The 16,220-nt window shown below is 34.3% G+C and overlaps 1 protein-coding gene across 1 annotated transcript in view; it reads right to left on the bottom strand.

Moving 5' to 3' along the window:
• Nucleotides 1-16,220, bottom strand: part of DMD (dystrophin) — a 1,000,055-nt gene that overhangs the window by 635,471 nt on the left and 348,364 nt on the right. Inside the window, 5 exon segments of the mRNA XM_031557153.1 lie at nt 508-681; nt 2,983-3,093; nt 8,910-9,071; nt 14,519-14,668; nt 15,253-15,387. Coding sequence (XP_031413013.1) covers nt 508-681; nt 2,983-3,093; nt 8,910-9,071; nt 14,519-14,668; nt 15,253-15,387 — 732 coding nt within the window.

Genomic DNA, 16,220 nt, shown 5'->3' with positions numbered 1-16,220 from the left:
TTTTTACAATTTAGCAATTATTACTTCTTTTTTCATCTTAAATTTCAGGCAACATTCTGTAATCTTTACCTTAGTCCGTATAAACTTACTTTTTCAAAGATTTTCATTCATGAATGTACCCCATGTTTCTTTGCCATGGCAAAAGAAGACAACACCATGTCAGTTTAAGATTGCTAAAGCTATTTCACCATGCAATGATAGCCTGGCAAAATTTCAAAGTGAACACAGTTTTAAATGTTCTTCTAATTTAATTTCCATTTTAGTTATTTGAACAAGAAGGATAAATCTCTTCTCTCTGTCCTCCCCCACTTCTAACCTCCATTCTCCAGCCCTCCTGAAAATTGCCCATTACCTAAAATGGTTCCCATAACTTTTGTTGCAAAACTTTCCTCTTAAATTTTTCTCAGATTCTTAATATCTCTCACAAAATTATATTGAAATAATCACAGCAAATGCTTTACATTTGGAACACAAAATAGACAGGAAATGAACATTTTATCTATTTACCATGCAGTGGTCCAAATGTGACTGCACTACTTCCTGCTCAACACTCTTCGTCTCCAACTTGGGCACTTGCAACTTCACTTCATCTAAAATTCTTTTGCATTCTTGTAGGCGCTGTTCAAAATTAGCTGGTTTCTGAAACAAGCGGAACTTCATGGAGACATCCTGCAGCTTTTTCTGAAAAGTAAAGAGGAGTGAGTAGCAGATGTGAAATGACATCAACATTGAAGACAATTCCTGGATCCATTCCATGATGCTCAGAATCCATTATCAATCAGCATAGCTTTATATTCAAACGTCTGAAATCTTTTGGGGGAAAATATTAGCAGCAGAGAATCTTGATTTCCATGGGAAGAAAAACTTCCTAAATAATCCAGGGTACTGGATGCAGCACAGCCAATGTCAAAGGAGCCTGTATACTGGACTGAAGAAAGGGAAGGTTTTCATATTTCACAATACGCATAATGTTTGAGGTGGGGAGTTTAATGGCTTGAGCATAATACAGAGATCCAGAGTGGATGCTCATCAGCTCTCAACCATGTTGCTTCTTCTTGCTATTAGCATCTCTCTTAGTCCCTCAAATAAACCCAAGTAAAGTTGCTGGACAGTAAGTAAGCCTAGCACAAAAAATGAGATTTAAAGTAAAAAACTGATTTATATTTCAATTAAAAAAACAAAAAAAAAACAAAAAAAAAACCCATAACCTGGAATAAGAAGAAATTAATCTGAAGGCAAAAAAATCTATGACGAGCATGACTTCTAATTTCAAAATTTTCACAATTGGATATCTTTGTCAGTAAGTTATGTTGTCCACTTATGGGATCATCAGGGGAAAGGAAAATAATGAGAAATTAAACAAGGAAAGGACATCTTAATTACTTTCAAGAGCAAGAACCTGTTCATTTTTAGAAGTATAGAGCAAATTACTAGTAAGGTAAGTTTTTCTACTGTTTAAAAAATAGAAGGTCATTGAGAAAAGGATAATTAAATAGGAATTCAGCATTTGCAAACAGTCTTCCAATATTTTGTCTTCAAATCTTAGACACTTTATACCAATACATTTTTTTCCGTACTATACAAATTTGAAAAGAACTGTAATAAGGAACAGAATCAGGGTTTAAATAGAAACATAGCATTTGTAAAAATTAGCATAATTTTTGAAAAGGGAAATCATATTTCACCTATTTGTTAAAATTCTGTGAAGGAGTCAGGAATTGCACTCTTATATTAGTGAAAGACTACAGTGTAGTGGGTACTACAGAAAACTACGATTTCCAACACTTCTTTCCAACTACATTCCTTGTTAAACATTCTTAATTAAACTGAGATCCAATGGGCTAAGAAGTATTCCCCTGAATAAATAGGTGAATTGGAATGGAATGGAATTGGAAAGGAAGATTTGGAGTGAATGATCTCACATTTTTACAGAGTGTTTGCATACACTAAATTCATTGTTAATTAGTTTTTCATCTTCTTGTGATACTTGAGCTTGATTAAGATGAAGTCACATTGGAAGCCTGCAATGCCCTATCACTATCTGTTGCTATTAATGGTGATCAATATATTAAATATGACCTTGAAAACAGAGAGAAATATGTTATTAGTGGTAGAGAAAAATCACTTGAAGGATTGCACAGCACTGCAGATCTGTTAAAAATAAATATATATATTATTTAATACCAATTAAGTAATGCACATGACAAAAAAAATCAACCATCCAACAACATGCTATACTTTTTATGTAACTAATAATAACTAATATCTATATCATCTATACCACTCTCATTTACGCTATAATGGATAACTATAATAGATTCATTACATACTTATTATGTCCAACAATTTTAAGGAAATATCAGATGAACAACTAAAAGAAACCAAAAAAGCAAAGTGGATATTCAGACTGATTTGGAACACAAAGAACAAAAGAGACAATTCTTGTCATGGTATAACAGCTGTCGCACAAAGCTATACCGTGTTCAAACACTGTGTAATTTTGAACCACTCATCCCAAAAAACGACCTGTAAAAATAGAAAACGCCTAACGAAGAATGACAGAACAATCAAAACTATATGTCTCAAGGTCTCATTGTGATCTAAACATACTACTCAGTCTGGAAAGGAGACAACCAAGGGCCAGTAAAACAAGAGGAATGCGAAACATCGAACCACAAATGCATATTATCTGCACATACAATCACTAGAAATTAGTAATGTGATATTGGAAGGATGTTCATACAGATTAGTTAAGCAGCTCTGTCTTAGAACTGTTACCTACTAGATGGATAAGCTGCAATGGAAAAATAGGCAATAAGGCAGCATGAATTAAATGTTTCCATCTTTCTGATTTCCTGATTAGAAAGGAATAGCTAAAACATAAGAAACACCTTAATAATATTTCACAGTATAGTAACAATATTATTAAGGCTGTCTGTTTGCATGATTGAAGGAAAGATGTTGGAAATAAAATATGCATACCTGTGCCACATCAATTTGGGAAAGAACTCTTTTTGCAGATTCTTTGCCTCGGTTTCGTTTCTTCATTTCTTCCAAACTAATCTCATGGCTTGTTAATTCAGATTGTATTTTCTATTGAAGAACAAAGAATATAGTCAGAAGTGTTTCAAGAAAATGTTTATCTTGTTAACATTATTTGGAATAGTTGACTTGGAAGCATATTAAAAAAAATAATATGCTATATACTGGATAACTAGAAGAATTTTTTTCAGTGAATTACTTGTTCACTGCCCTGTACATTATTCAGTTTAGTTTCTCTTGATCCCAATCTCCTATAGAAGCGTATAGTTCTCTGATGTGGCAAAGATGATGTAATATTACTCAGACAATTTTGATGAAACTGCAAGCAAAAAATATAGATTTCTTTTTTCTGAAGGAAAGCAACAGTTTTCATTGGGATAAAAATCAAAAATTAATCACAGAAAATAAAAACATAAATAGAAAAGTGATTTACTTTTTTTGTTTATAGTTCATTATTTTCATATTATCATCCAGTAAACTGACAGAAATTTGATCAAAATATCCTGTACACGTAACATCTTTACCTGACACAGTTATGCCATATCTAAATCAGTATGCAATTTATGATGCATTACTGAACTAGAATCTATGATCAATATCTGCAGATATAGTAAATGCATATGGACGTGTAGTTCACTGATGCAGTAATTCCATTCATTTTCTCGCACACAGTTCTGTTTTCTCTTCTGCAGAATCAGTGTACAACCAAAGCATTAAAAGAAAAATATCAGCCTTATTGGCTACAATAAATCAAGCTCAAAAACAATTAATGTTGGCTAGTAGAGCATGATAGAATTCACATACTGCATACCAACGCAACATACTTCAGATAAATATACCTATTTTAATGTTGAAATAGTTAAAAAATGAGAATCTGATATTAGCAGAATTGCTGGAAAAGTACTTCTGAGAGCAATTACCTTATGAAATAAAGACCAGGTAATTTCTCTACGAGAAAAGTTGTTTCAGGCCATTACTCTGGCACAAAAAAAGTTATTTTAGATTTAACGTTTTTCTTTCTATGGTATTCCAGTACAAACAAACAAACAAAAATCTAACTATAAATGTAAACATACTCACATACATTTATCTTACACTCAAGTAATTGGTGAAATATGAAAACTGTAGTCAGAAGTATTATAATTAGTTATGCAAATGAAGAAAAGGAGTTTGCTTGTTTGTTTTAACTGCTCTTCAGGAGAGAGAGGAAACTTTACCAACCCTGACCTCAAAATATGGAATTAGACAGGAAAAAACATTATGGAAAAACTTGAAAGATAAGTAGTACAGATTATACCATGAAAATATTTTCTGTACTTGCTACTGCTGTTCTGTCTTAGCAGAAAGATTAAATCAGTCCTGAATACAAGACAATTCGTAACACTTGCCTTGTTCATGCAATTTTGACACGATTATTTATTTTATTTTCATGAATTTTTGACTCACAAATTTATTCAACAGATTTCTTCTAAATGTCCATAAAAAGCAACTAAGTTTCAATTCTCACATTCCCATCTCTGCTTTCCTTAGTGGTTCCTGTCCATTTTGTAAAATCTTTGCAGCAAAAACGGATGTCATTTCTCGAATATCACAACACAATGTAGTATATGTAACTAATGAATGCAACTGTAATTAAATTATTCTGTCCTACAGGTTAAGATGTTCATTTTCCATCACTGTTTGGCATTCCTCTCAGGTAGATCATTAATTTGTATCTATCTATCTGTTATGCATACATACATATATATATATATAAATAATCATATTTAGAAGACCAAATGCATATTGCCATTAGAAGTACTTGCAGATGAAAACAAACAAACAAACAACAGAGACTTGGTGTTATAGCCAGTTGGAAAACCCTACCTACCTCAAATCAGAGAAAGGGCAAAAAACCAGCAACACTATTTGTCTCATTTGAAAATTGAGAGAATGTCACAAATCTATCTGCAAACTTGTGCTTTTAGAACAGCATTTGGAAAAAGTGCTAACAAGGCATACAGACAAACTCTGCAACAATATCTGCAAGACAAGGCTTGATAGTATGATCAATGTTGAAGAAACTACTCTAGGAAAATAGCTAACAGTTCCAATTTATCTAGTACCACAAATTACAATAGATTTTGTTCAATTAAACATTAGGGAAATTTCTTTCCCATGTGAGGGATTCCATTTTCCATCCCAGAACTGCAGAATACCTCGTTTGTTTTGTCTGACCTTAAAAAGAAGAAATATGTTGACTGTAATTTCATGAATGTGACACAATCACAAGAGATGTGTATTATACTGCATGTCATCCTCCAAAATGTCTTAATTTCACACTGGTTGACAACATTGTATTTTATGCCGATTGCCAGAAATCTATTAACACAATATTGTGTTAATCCAGTCAATACTGACTATGCTGGCATGATTCAGCATATTAGTAAATTCTCAAGTGAATAATGTTTAAATACTAGTTCCTAATTTGTTTTTAGCCTCATCTTCTACATGTGACTGAAGAAAGTAATTATCAACGTTTACAGAGCAGAGTCGATGAAAATACGTTTAACATTAAACATTTTACTTTGTAAATAACTGTGCTGTCTTCATCTCACAACGCAAGTCTGAAGATAATTATGTATGGCATTACTTTCATCAAGTAATATACCATTGAGTTAAAAACCTCTGGCATTATAGTTTCATATAAACTTGTTTGACCACAGCATGATGATATTTTAATAACAGATTAATAACCATTGTTACTTAGAAAACAATGCGTACTACTTATCACTATTGAAATGAAATAACTCAAGGAGTTTATTAGAAAGACAAAGTCTGGTATTTTTGTTTTCCTGAGAAACACCATTTTCTACACTGCATTTTACTTATGTCTACAGAGACAACAACATACAAGTTATTTGTCACATTTGGGTGAGAAATGAGATAATTATATTTTCTTTCCCACAGTACCAAAAAAGTCATCTCTCAGACTAAAGAGCAGCACAATGTGTAAATTCTTTCTCCCCACCAGAAGTTAATAACAAAACTACAAATAATTATCTTGAAAATACTTTGTCACATAAATTTAATATTTTCAGTTCAGATTTATTTTTTCTGGTCAGCTAAAGAGTACTTGTATTGACAACTAGCAAGTTCCTATGATGATTTCCTTCCTTGTATTTTCTCAGTATATTTAGAGAAATGAAAGAGACCACAGTAGGGATAATGAGATCAAATCAAGCATACAAACAAATCTGTTATATTCTTTCAGGCCTAACTCACTCCAGCATTATTTTTTTTTTTCCTTTTTCTTTTTCAAATCATTACAGCCTGAGGAATCTGAACTGATTTATTTGCATGGTTGTTGTAAATCGTTTTATCTGAATACAGCATCTTTAGTTGCCCTCATAGTAAATCAGTAAGGAGAAACTGTCGGGTAGTAGTGACACAAGTATTAAATTCACAGTGCCACATGGTGGTGTAAGAAGCACGTGGAATTTACATTCAAAACTGATCCAAAAAAGTTAAGTAGCACGTATTTAACTCTGAAGACTCCTTTTTCTTCCTGTCAGCTTTCAGAATAAATCAATCATTAAAATTAAAAAGAGGAGCTAAGCAGAATTCCATTTTCTCAGATTAACTGCTGATCAGCTCAACCAAAGATTATTCTTCCTATCGAAGTTCTCCATTGATCTGAATTTTTGAAGCAAACAAGGAGATACATAAAGCTTCCCAATCTTTAACAGGTTTATTATTATTATTATTATTGTTATTATTACTTCTCTTAGATGCTCTTTTAGAAATACTAGACGTACTACTGAACAGTTTGCTAAATCTCTTAGCAAGGATAAACTGACCTCTGCCCAGAAATCAGCATAATTGACTGAAAGATTCCCATTCCAGCTGTGTAGACAATACTGTAGGATGCCTTATACTGATCTACTATTCTCAACACCACAAGAGAGCTGCGCCAGCAGATGCTTCACAGGAGATGTGCCACCGGCTAGCAGAACCATTCATTAATTGAACAGCTCAGAATATTTACTTGTGTAAACTTGATTGTATATTCCCTTTGTCCCCTAAGGATTTTAAAGTATTTCACAACTGTACTTCAAAGATCTTCAATATTTGCATTAAATTTGTTCACTTGTTAATTAAGTATTTTTCATTAGGCTCTACTTGCATCTTAAAATAAAAACATGAAAAAGACAGCAGCTTCTATGCTGCTTTTCTCCACAGTGGGTATAATATAATCAGGTGAATTCAACATCAGACAACAAAATCTCAAGAATAAAAACAAGTTCTGCAAAAGCAATCAGCTGAAATTATCCCATGACAAACTGTGCTAATTTAGGGTGGTTGAGTTTTATGTTGCTTCAGTTGCTGAAGTTCTGAATTAATCCTTTCACACAGCCTGTGAACATTGTAAATTTTGTATTTGAAGATGTACACAAACCAGATGCATCTGTGGCATATATGAACTGAAAAGCAATAAGATGTATAGGGGTCCAAAGGCACCCAAAAAACCACACTTTTATATCAAGTTTCTCTTGCGTAGTGGAGATAAATAAAAACCAGATGAGAAATTAAACCCATACATATTTAAAAAAAAAATGTTGCTTTGCATCCTACTTCGTGTAAAAATAATTTACAGTATTCACTTTTCAAGGAAGGAATAAAATAATTTCAGAAGTTCAACTGTTAACTAGTATAGCTTAGGATACAAACTGGAAAAATATGTTGCCTAATTCCATTTTTACACTAATACAAGTTAGAAGAAAATAAATTAGAATCATTTTCCAAATTAAGCAATACAAATAAAATCCTGCTTTCTAAATGTCACTTTTTTCTTCATATGCACACATATAAAGATAACTGCGTGTATTTAAAAACATACACAAACCAGAAATACAAGTGAAAGGTACAGCTATCTATGTTTTAATTCAAAAGACATGGAAACTTTTACTTCTAAGGGAGATAAGACTTTCAGGGCTATGTATGTTCAGCTCAGAATATAAATAAAATAATCTCTGAACAAGACACCTATATATTACAATGATGTTAAACTCTACAGGCAGGCTAGAAAGAACGCCTCATCTAACAAACATTTTAAAACATCTGTTTTCAATTTTCCTGCCTTCCTTTTTTTGTGTGCATGTAATCTATCCTCCTAAATTTAAGTGGAATGTACTGAAAAGTTTCTGATTTTAATATTGTAGTCTTTTCTTATATATACCAGAGTTATTTGATTTTATTTAAAGTTATATTCTTATCATTTGAATACTGCTATGAAGCAGATGTGATAGAGCAAACAATGAAGGAGTAAAAATGAGGATTAGATGTAAAATTTTACTTCAGATGCTCAACAAAGCATTTCTAAAGGAATACCAAAAGCTGATTTTTTCAACTTATGTGAGCTGTAAAAAGTGAAGTACAGGCGCATTAACGTGTACATTATAACATAAGTAATAATGTTGTCCATGCTTCAATAATTTAGTAACAATTCCTAGGCCATGTAATCAATTTAGTACAAGAGGCATCTAAGAGTACTGAAGATGAGCAGTTACCTCATCGAGGATGGAAACTGGATTTTAGAGTCACAGTGTTTACCTCGGCAATTTTAAAGTTACCTCATAGTCCTCCAGGATATTTGTAATTCTTTATATCTTCTGGACAGGTATAGAAAATAAACCAGAAGGAATATACATATTTATTAAGAGAATTTGCTTGACCTTCTCCAAGTATTCTTACTTAAAATTTACTTGCATGTTCAAACTGATCTTGCTGCCATTTCCCTAGTAGTATGAGGCTGTGGGACAAACAAATACTCTTTGGTTTACTCAGTAAACTGGCAAGCACATCACTTCAACCCATATATAACTTACCTGCGCTTCCTGAGGCACTTGTGCTGCATCAATTCTGTCTGCAATGTAGGCTGTCAGCTGTTTGTCTATAGCAGCAAGAGACTCTTGAATTAAGCGGAGGGTTTTGTCAGTCTCCTGGGCAGATTGAATACTCTGTTCAAGACTCTTTTGTCTTCTCACAGCCTAAAAACAATGACAACGTTATTAATACTAGCAATAGTAATGTGCATAATACATTTTTTCACTTTCTTTTCTTCTCCAAAATGCCAGCTAAGAATCAAAAGGAGTTCTCCTGACTTGTGCTCATCCACCTTTTTATATGATAAGTTCCGCATCTTTTTGCCACTCATTCAGTTCTTTTCATTAAGAAACAAACACACACACACAAAAAAAAAACAAAACAAAACATCCCAGACTGCATAGACAAGTTCTAAAAAATGCAGGACTCTGCACGGGGGATTTCTATAATGAATGGAAGTTGGAAAAACTGTATAATAAAACCATCCTGATAGTTCAGTCTTTCATTCTGAGGCATTAGCAGTCCTCCTGATTGTATTATATAGTTCAAGAGATTTTGTTTACTAAGAATAGGGTACAATCCCATCTGCAATAATCCACTTCAGTAAGTGAGAGGGATAAAAGCTCTCTTGAGAAGGAGCTCTCACATATGAAGTATAAATAGCTTTCTAGAACACAGGCAATATATACTCTGAAAAAAAAAAAAGAGATAGATTCTTATCTTGTCTGAGGGCTTCCCCAATCTATTATCATTCTAACCATGTTCTCTTTCAGTTGACTCTAGCTTGTACCTCACCATCAGCATCTATATTCACCTTTTATACAATTGGGTTTTTTTTTTTTGAAAAGGATGCTTTCCTTTCAAAGAGCTCCCTTCATGGTTTACCAGTTTACCAAGTCAGAAGAATAAATTAACCTCTCAATTTGTCCTTAAAACGTATCCGTATTTAAACACTGGACATAAATTTGTTAGCATTAACTGTTATTTGTAACAGTTTAATGTAATTATCAGGTAACAAATAACCTGTTGCTTTCTTCCATCTGTTGTTGTTTTCAACTGCTCTCTCATATTTTACCTAGACCTAAACCTAGCAGAATTTCTGCTTTATACAAAGCACATAATCAACTATTTCAAATACAATACAGTTTTTCTCTGTATAGCCAAATAGCTGACCACAGAATAAAGTGACAGTCTTCCTTGTGACGTGAAATTAAAGAATGAGGGGAGAGGAAAATACTCTTCAAGAAACTTCCTAGGTGTTCTGCCATTTTTCAAGTGAATCCACACTTCTCCTCAGTGGTGAGACAGCTATACTTCAATTTGAATTCACAGGTATTACTAAAATCTTTCCTTGAACAATAATATTTCTCAGAAATTCAGTCAAATATCTTGATATATCTGTTTCTCAAGTAGCTCAGATTCTCTTACAGAGCTTCACATTTTACAAATAAAGGTTACTTCTTGTGAGTATTCTTGCTAGCTACTGGTATCAAGGAGTGGGACAACCAGTATTTACTGTATTTGTGTTGTAAGCTGCTTTGTGCTATTTCAGAACAGCTAAACGGATAATCTTGTTTCGCTGCCAGTCCCAGAATCCTTTTGTGGAACGGAGAAGGTTACGTTCTGGACTAGTGCTGTCACTGTTAATGGAAGCACCTGAGCCATTAATGTGTTAGTACCCAACTAAATTAACCACTGAAACAGTGGCTACTGTCAGTTCACTGGAGATTGAAGATACACTAGATCAGAGACAGGATAAATAGTTTTGTATGGCCCATGGGTGAGGGCATCTGTCCTTGAAGCACAAAGATCTGTCTCAAAGGAGAAAAATCTACCACACCTCCATTGTGCATTTACTGATCTCTTCATCTCTGGTGGAAGTAACAATCTGTCCATTTGTACAGAGGGCTGTACTGTTCTGAAGTTCATAGAAGCTTATCATTTAAAGTAAGGTAACAAGAATGTTCCAAGTGACTCAATAACTTAATCCTGTTCACTGAGTAAGTCCCTGGCATTATCACTGGCATTGCAGAACCCTTATCAGTTCAATCCAGAGAGATGCAACAATACGGAGGAGTTTCCTCTTTCTTTTTCAGTAGGAAGGTGGCATGCATTACTGGGCTTTTCAAAAAGGAACAGGCACAAAACACACCTGAGTCTAGACTGAGTTTCAAATTTATCCTTAAAATTCCCTTAAGTGTTTTTATATGCTTATCTATATGTGCACTTTAAATATACACATATTCTAGATTTAAATTTGTTTTCATTTATTCTGATCAATTATTCTTTATTTTAGTGGAAGAGCACTGGTTTTCCTTTAGTCTGAGGGAGAAATAAACCATTTAACGCTGCAGTTTTTAAACTGATCTGAAGACATAATAGGAAGCTCTAAGATCTGCTATCAGATTATAGTCAATATAGCAGGAGGCTTTAGTCTCTAAGGAAAAGTGTCTGACAGTTATTTGTTAAACAGGAAATCTCAGGGAAACAACCAACTGTCTACTTATCTCTGAGCTACTGAAATGTTGACAGCTCTCATGGAAAATAAAAACATGGAAAAAATCTTGTTGTATGAAGGGAAAAAATAGCAGTTATGAACTGAAATGTTTAACACCGCTTGTATTGTTTCTTATGGATTTTTGTGACTGAGACGTATTACAACATCTCTCTACTTTTTTCATCAATTGTTAATATATTAATGTACAGTTTTCTCACATTCAAAGCATTCATTTTGAGCCCAGAATTTCTTTTACACGGCTCAAGCTAGAACTCTTCTACAAATTCTATTAACATTTCACAGTGTGTTTTTAAAATAAGCCTGTAAAAATATTTGACTTTACAAACCTATAGTGATATTCATCTTTGATTAGATGTAGTTCAAAAGTGCAAATTAAACCAATGAAGACTTCTTCAGGTGCAGTCTATGCCTTACAGCTTGTAAAAGAAGCCCTCTTCAAAGCAATCGTGGATATTGAGAGGAGAACAAAACAGGAAAATAGCAACAAATGATGAACCTGGTATTTGAAAGATTAGTGTTATGCTGAGGGGAGTTCTAAAAGAAATTAAGAGACAATCCCCAAGAATAAAAAATTGAATGTAACTTGCATGAAAAATAACATTTTATACAGTTTTTTGCAAGTATGGTCTTGAGAATATCTAAGCTGATGTTTCTGGTGTTTGTTGGACAGGATGTAAATCATTTTCAACATTACAGGAGATGACAGCCACCTGCAAAATTTCTTCAGGCAATTGTGTTTTGTAGATCAAATATATATATGTATTTGTAAGTGAATCAATCCTTGAAAAGTAGATAGAGTGTATGTCGCTTATCAGACAGAGCCAGATGTTCAAAAGTAAACTAAACATACTCTCTTTGTTAACCAAATAAGATAAGACGTACAAACATATAACCTTGATCAGCTTTTAAAAATGAATCTCAGCAGCCATGCAACTTAATTTATATTGTAGAGGTTTGGTTTAATTGCTCTATTAATACTAAATAAATATTTCACCTACTAGCTTCTGTGCATATGAACATATTGTCTTGGTAATTACCTGCATAATTATTTAAGTAAAATAAATAACCACATTCACTTAGCCTACTAGCCAGCTGAAGTGACCTTGAACACAAGCTGAAGAGTGTTGTTAATTGCCAGCAATGTATTCTTATGCAAGGAGAATGCATGCTATTTGGATTTCAACAAGGCTATACGAACAACACAGAAAATTCAGTGTCAGGAATCTATGGGACAAAGCACACAAGACTTGAGTTTGAAAATTAATAAAACATTTGGTTGAATAAATGATATTTGTGTGATAAAGAAACAGCATGACTGAATCATTTGCGACTCAAATAGCTTCTTTACTCTCTTCTATTTGTTTACAGAATTCACCATGAGCATTTGATTTCTGAACATCAGAGTAGCTTTGCAAGAACTGGGAGGCTTTCTCACTCTCCTCCATTTTTATTCTTATTTCAACTGGAAAGCAATGACCTGGACAGACTTGACAGGCGGGCCTATACCAACCTCATGAAGTCTAACAAGGCCAAGTGCAAGGTCCTGCAGCTCGGTCAGGGCAATCCCAAGCACAAGTACGGCTGGGCAGAGAATGGCATGAGAGCAGCCCTGAGGAGAAGGATTTGGGTGTGCTGATTGATGAGAGATTCAAGATGAGATGACAACACGTGCTCGCAGCCCAGAAGGCCAACCATAACCTGAGTTGTATCAAGAGAAGAGTGACCAGCAGGACACGAGAGGTGATTCTGCCCCTCTACTCTGCTCTTGTGAGACCTCACCTAGAGTACTGTGTCTAGTTCTACAGCCTCCAACACAAGAAGGATATGGAATTGTTGGAGTCGGTCTGGAGGAGGGCCATGAAGATGATCAGAGGGCTGGAGCACCTCCCCTACAAGTACAGGCTGAGAGAGCTATCTCAGAATTTTATCTTAAATTTTTTTCTCAGAATCTTCTCTAGCCTTGGAATTCCAAAAGTAGAAGGTCGTCAGAATGGCACTCCATCTGGCAGGCCTTCCACATACAAAACCTCCAGGAAGGATTCGAACAACACAAACGGTACCTTCACTGGTTCACTCAGCCCGAATGCTTCCCCACATTTTTCATTAAAAAGATTTAAATCTTCAGGCTGGAGAAGAGGCGGCTTGGGGGGACCTTATAGCAGCCTTCCAGTACCTGAAGTGGGACTATAGGAAAGCTGGGGAAAAACATTTTATAAGGGCAGGTAGCAATAGCATGAGGGGAAATGGCTTTAAACTGGAAGAGGGTAGATTTAGACTAAATACTAGGAATAAATTATTTACTGTGAGCGTGGTGAGGCACTGGAACAGGTTGCCCCCTCCCTGGAAGCATTCAAGGCCAGGCTGGATGGGGCTTTGAGCAACCTGGTCTAGAGGGAGCTGTCCCTGCCTATAGCAGAGGGGCAGGGAGATGATCTTAAAGGTGCCTTTCAACTGAAACCATTTTATGATTCTGTGAATACAACTCTAACATGTTTTGTTTATATACTTATCAAAATAATCTCCAGAAGTCTATTTCACAGTACTTATTGTAGTTCTCAAATTGAACCTCTGCAGGTAGCATTACTTTTTAGACAAGCGAGACTATGTGAAAGTCCTGTTTTCAGGCACTGGAAGTTCTCTGTATGCTAGTGGCTTTCTCTTACTAAGTCAGGAAAAAAACAGACAAATAAGAAGCAGAATCCAGGGAAAGTATCTGCATTCAGTTAGGTATTTATGAAAAAAAAGGGGAGGGAAAGAGTAATATACAGAAAGTAACATTACTTTTTCACTTAAGACACTGTTCACCAACACATGACATGAATGCAAAGGTAACCAGACACTTTCCTTCAGCTACCCTTGTGTCCTGATTTTATCAGTATTCCATGTTAAGTGAGCAAACAGCTATGTGATGCTTTGCTACCTATTGGAGTTAACCTACCACACCTATATAACTGGTCCACCTCTAAAATAAGTCAATGTTTGTGCCTTTTTTAGGAAGTAAACTAACTTTTTATTTTTTTACTTTTTAATTTTTTTAAATAGTGGTAGATAGTCAACTATTTAAGGGGAGGAAAAGTCAATTACTAAGTATACCTCCTGCTGCAGTTCTTCCCATCGAGTATTGAACTTCTCAAGTTTCTCATTGATCAGTTCATCCAAGATTCCACCATCAGTTAAAGTCTGAGCTAATTCCCGAATCTGATTGCGATTATCTTCTGGATGTCTCATTAAACGTTCCAAAGACTGAAACAAGTTGAAAAAATAGATTGTTCTCCTTTCTGTAAATAAAATTCTACAGAGCAATCGTAATTTCCCTTAAAATTTTAAGTAAGAAACTTCACTTTCATGGGCAATCAAAGTAGAGAGATAAGCCAAAAATATCACTGCCCTCCATCTTGAAATATTTTCCACTACCCATTACTATAATCAAAGAACAATTCTTTATAAAGCAACAAATTGAATGCCTTATTTTAAGTGTAATATGTCCATTGACAGTATCTGTGTACTTTATATAAAAAAACTGCTTCAGTAACTTGACAGATGAAGCTCAGTGGCAGAAAGGCATCACCAATGTAACGTTTTGTATTTTGATCCTCTGAAATTATTAATAGAATTTCTAAAAATATGAAAGACTCCATGAATAAAAACCCAAAACCAGAGTTGCAGTTTTAAAATTAAAATTTGCTTTCACTTTTAACTTACTTAAGAGAGTGTATTTTTTACAACATATATTTTATTATCACCAAATAAGGCATAATACCGTAAATTAATCCATTTCACTTAGGTGGATCTGAATTCAAATTGGTATTGTTTACATCAGCACTTACATCTAAAGACTCAGAAATCTCTTCTGCACCTCCCTGGATATTTTCAGTTGCCTTGAGTTTCAATTCCACCTCATTCAACCATTTGTTTTCTGCATCCAAATATGATAATAATTCATGCCAACATGCCCAGACTTCCTGATGGAGAAAAAAATGTTTATTGGGATTGAAGCTCAAAGCCAAATTTCACTTATTAAAACACTGAAAAGACTGCATGTTTCATTCCCAAAACACTGCAATGTCTGATGGTTATAGTGTCTTATACAGTTGATTTTTTTTTTTCCAGTATTTATGGATTCTGAATAAATATACTATATAACCAAAACATTTTCATCAAATACAGCAAAAACATAATATGAAGAAGCTAACACTTCTGCAAAAAAACAAAACAAAACAAAAAAACCACCTTGAATATTTTCTGTTCCAAATACAGAAGTTGTCAAATTTTTAAGGATCCATGTTAGAAGTTTGTCTTTATTACAAAACATAACTAAGCTGCTTAAATAGTCTGCACATTAATTACTTAAAGCACAAATTCATACAATATCTAAAAACAGGGATTTCAAGAATTCTGATCAAATCTTCACAGAAATTAATACTCATGTAAATTTGTCTTGGTTACAGTTGTGATAATTTTCTTCCTAGAAGCTGGTATAGTGCTGTGTTTTGGATTTGGGATGAAAATGCTGGTGGTAACAATGCAATATTTTAGTTACTGCTGAGCAGTGTTTACACTAAGTCAAGGACTACTCTGCTTTTCAGGCTGCCCTACTCGCAAGGGGCTGTGGGTGCACAAAGAGTTGGGAGGTGACAGAACCAGGACAGCTGACCCAGACTGGTCAAAAGGATGCCCCATATCTTATGCTGTCATGTTTAAATATAAGACTGAGGGAGCTGACAGCTGAGACTGTTGTCGCTTAGAAAGTGGCTGGGCATCTGTCAGCTAGCTAGTGGTGAGCAACTGTGTTGTG

Source organism: Meleagris gallopavo, chromosome 1 (genome assembly GCF_000146605.3).
Source record: "Meleagris gallopavo isolate NT-WF06-2002-E0010 breed Aviagen turkey brand Nicholas breeding stock chromosome 1, Turkey_5.1, whole genome shotgun sequence".
NCBI lineage: Eukaryota > Metazoa > Chordata > Aves > Galliformes > Phasianidae > Meleagris > Meleagris gallopavo.
Note: the sequence above shows the minus strand (reverse complement) of the source record. Positions and strands in the feature narration are given on the sequence as shown.